A 3358-nucleotide genomic window follows, 5' to 3' on the forward strand; every position below is an offset into this window, starting at 1 on the left:
CAGGTACGTATTGTAGTTAATAGCACAACCTGGTGAGTATAGTAGTTAGTAGCACAACCTGGTAAGTATAGTAGTTAGTACCACCACCAGGCAAGTATAGTAGTTAGTAGCACAAGCAGGTAAGTATAGTAGTTAGTACCACAACCAGGCAAGTACAGTAGTTAGTAGCACAACCATGTAAGTATAGTAGTTAGTAGCACAACCATGTAACTATAGTAGTTAGTAGCACAAGCAGGTAAGTATAGTAGTTAGTAGCACAACCTGGTGAGTATAGTAGTTAGTAGCACAACCTGGTAAGTATAGTAGTTAGTAGCACAACCAGGTAAGTATAGTAGTTAGTAGCACAACCAGGTAAGTATAGTAGTTAGTAGCACAACCAGGTAAGTATAGTTGTTAGTACCACAACCTGGTAAGTATAGTAGTTAATAGCACAACCAGGTAAGTATAGTAGTTAGTAGCACAGGCAGGTAGGTATAGTAGTTAGTACCACAACCAGGTACGTATTGTAGTTAGTACCACAACCAGGCAAGTATAGTAGTTAGTAGCACAAGCAGGTAAGTATAGTAGTTAGTAGCACAAGCAGGTAAGTATAGTAGTTAGTAGCACAAGCAGGTAAGTATAGTAGTTAGTAGCACAAGCAGGTAAGTATAGTAGTTAGTAGCACAACCAGGTAAGTATAGTAGTTAGTAGCACAACCAGGTAAGTATAGTAGTTAGTAGCACAGGCAGGTAGGTATAGTAGTTAGTACCACAACCAGGTACGTATTGTAGTTAGTACCACAACCAGGCAAGTATAGTAGTTAGTAGCACAAGCAGGTAAGTATAGTAGTTAGTAGCACAAGCAGGTAAGTATAGTAGTTAGTAGCACAAGCAGGTAAGTATAGTAGTTAGTAGCACAAGCAGGTAAGTATAGTAGTTAGTAGCACAACCAGGTAAGTATAGTAGTTAGTAGCACAACCAGGTAAGTATAGTTGTTAGTACCACAACCTGGTAAGTATAGTAGTTAATAGCACAACCAGGTAAGTATAGTAGTTAGTAGCACAGGCAGGTAGGTATAGTAGTTAGTACCACAACCAGGTACGTATTGTAGTTAGTACCACAACCAGGCAAGTATAGTAGTTAGTAGCACAGGCAGGTAAGTATAGTAGTAGTACAAGCAGGTAAGTATAGTAGTTAGTAGCACACCCAGGTAAGTATAGTAGTTAGTAGCACACCCAGGTAAGTATAGTAGTTAGTAGTACAACAAGGTAAATATAGTAGTTAGTAGCACAACCTGGTAAGTATAGTAGTTAGTAGCACAACCTGCTAAGTATAGTAGTTAGTAGCACAAGCAAGTACATATAGTAGTTAGTAGCACAACCTGGTACGTATAGTAGTTAGTAGCACAACCAGGTAAGTATAGTAGTTAGTAGCACAACCTGGTAAGTATAGTAGTTAGTGGCACAACCAGGTAAGTATAGTAGTTAGTGGCACAACCATGTAAGTATAGTAGTTAGTAGCACAGGCAGGTAAGTATAGTAGTTAGTACCACAACCAGGTACGTATTGTAGTTAGTACCACCACCAGGCAAGTATAGTAGTTAGTAGCACAAGCAGGTAAGTATAGTAGTTAGTAGCACAAGCAGGTAAGTATAGTAGTTAGTAGCACAAGCAGGTAAGTATAGTAGTTAGTAGCACAAGCAGGTAAGTATAGTAGTTAGTAGCACAAGCAGGTAAGTATAGTAGTTAGTAGCACAAGCAGGTAAGTATAGTAGTTAGTAGCACAAGCAGGTAAGTATAGTAGTTAGTAGCACAAGCAGGTAAGTATAGTAGTTAGTAGCACAAGCAGGTAAGTATAGTAGTTAGTAGCACAAGCAGGTAAGTATAGTAGTTAGTAGCACAAGCAGGTAAGTATAGTAGTTAGTAGCACAAGCAGGTAAGTATAGTAGTTAGTAGCACAAGCAAGTAAGTATAGTAGTTAGTAGCACAAGCAAGTAAGTATAGTAGTTAGTAGCACAACCAAATACGTATAGTAGTTAGTACCACAAGCAGGTAAGTATAGTAGTTGGTAGCACAAGCAGGTAAGTATAGTAGCTAGTAGCACACCCAGGTAAGTATAGTAGTTAGTAGCACACTCAGGTAAGTATAGTAGTTAGTAGCACACTCAGGTAAGTATAGTAGTTAGTAGCACACTCAGGTAAGTATAGTAGTTAGTAGCACAAGCAGGTAATTAAGGTAACACAAAATGTGTTTAATCATGGCTGCTAGCTAGCTGCTGTGTTAGCCGACCAAGCGCCACACAAAGACCTTCAATCGACGAAGAAGACCTAAACACATTTCGACCAACACAATGTTCTCGTAATGAGAAAGGTTACCTTTAAAGCATTTATGGAGGCATTATTTCCCTTTCCTCCTCCATGTGAGGAGCCCGAGCTGTTACTGCCAGACCTCTCCCTCCCGTCACCTCCATGCCCGCTCCTCGCTCCCACACGCTGCTGTCCGCCACCGCGCCGCCGGCCATCATAGCGCCCGTCTTTGGACATGAATCCCCGCTACGTTGGACGCTCAGTCGGTAACCAGGTGAAGAAAGAATGACGAAGTGGTCCTGCTGTCAGAGTTGATGGTGAACCATGTTACATGACAGCGAGGAGAGGCTCAGGGAAAGGAAAAGGAAGTGATTTGAGTCATGACGTTTGGGATTGACAACAGCCTGATCCAATGGCGTTGCTCTCTTTTTAGAGTGACATACATGTTAGCCAATCCAATTGAGGTTAAGGGGTGGGGCCTATTTGAAAGGGCGGGACTGCAGGTTGTCTACCATGGCAACCATACAGATTGAGCGGGTATTTCCAAGTCGGCGGAACTTGCCTTCAACATAAAGGCACGCCATCAGGCTGCGTTCACAAATAAATCCAATAAAGGAATTTTACACATTCTATTTATAATAAGATAGCAAATACGTTCTGAATTTACCATGGATCCAAAATTACACCTTACAAATTACATTATGTCTACATCTACATTTACGTGAGATATTGTGCAAAGTCGATTTTTCGAGTGCATTAAATCTGTCATACTTACATAAATCTCCATTATTGTCAATTCGCTGTCATTAAGCCGTTAACTATGTTAGCACATGCCAAAATGTGAACAAAACATCCAATTTTGCTTCGGCTCGGAGCGAGCATTAGTCAGCTTGCAAGTATAGACATTAGGCATCTAAAGGTAACATACGTTTATGACAACAGTGTTTACATGCATTCTTTGTGGCTCGCTTACTGATCCTCGAAAGAGGTCAGGTCTTTGATTTACGATTGTTGACCTGTGATGTTTTTTGTATTAATACGTCGTCACAAAATATTTTTGTGTGAAATTCCAAAC

General features: G+C 40.5%; 1 protein-coding gene across 6 annotated transcripts in view; it reads right to left on the bottom strand.

Annotated features, from left to right (window-relative positions):
• The window catches only part of scaper (S-phase cyclin A-associated protein in the ER), a 160703-nt gene extending 158046 nt beyond the window's left edge, over window positions 1-2657 (bottom strand). For 4 of the 6 annotated variants that reach the window (XM_061916973.1, XM_061916971.1, XM_061916974.1 and 1 more), the window contains exon 1: window positions 2353-2657. In XM_061916973.1, the coding sequence (XP_061772957.1) occupies window positions 2353-2520 (168 nt within the window). In that variant the 5' untranslated portion in view covers window positions 2521-2657. The remainder of the gene's footprint in view (window positions 1-2352) is intronic. The other 2 variants (XM_061916976.1, XM_061916977.1) reach the window with 2 other exon arrangements.
• Window positions 2658-3358: the final 701 nt, after the last annotated feature.

The sequence above is a fragment of the Nerophis ophidion genome, linkage group LG12, assembly GCF_033978795.1.
Source record: "Nerophis ophidion isolate RoL-2023_Sa linkage group LG12, RoL_Noph_v1.0, whole genome shotgun sequence".
NCBI classification, from domain to species: domain Eukaryota; kingdom Metazoa; phylum Chordata; class Actinopteri; order Syngnathiformes; family Syngnathidae; genus Nerophis; species Nerophis ophidion.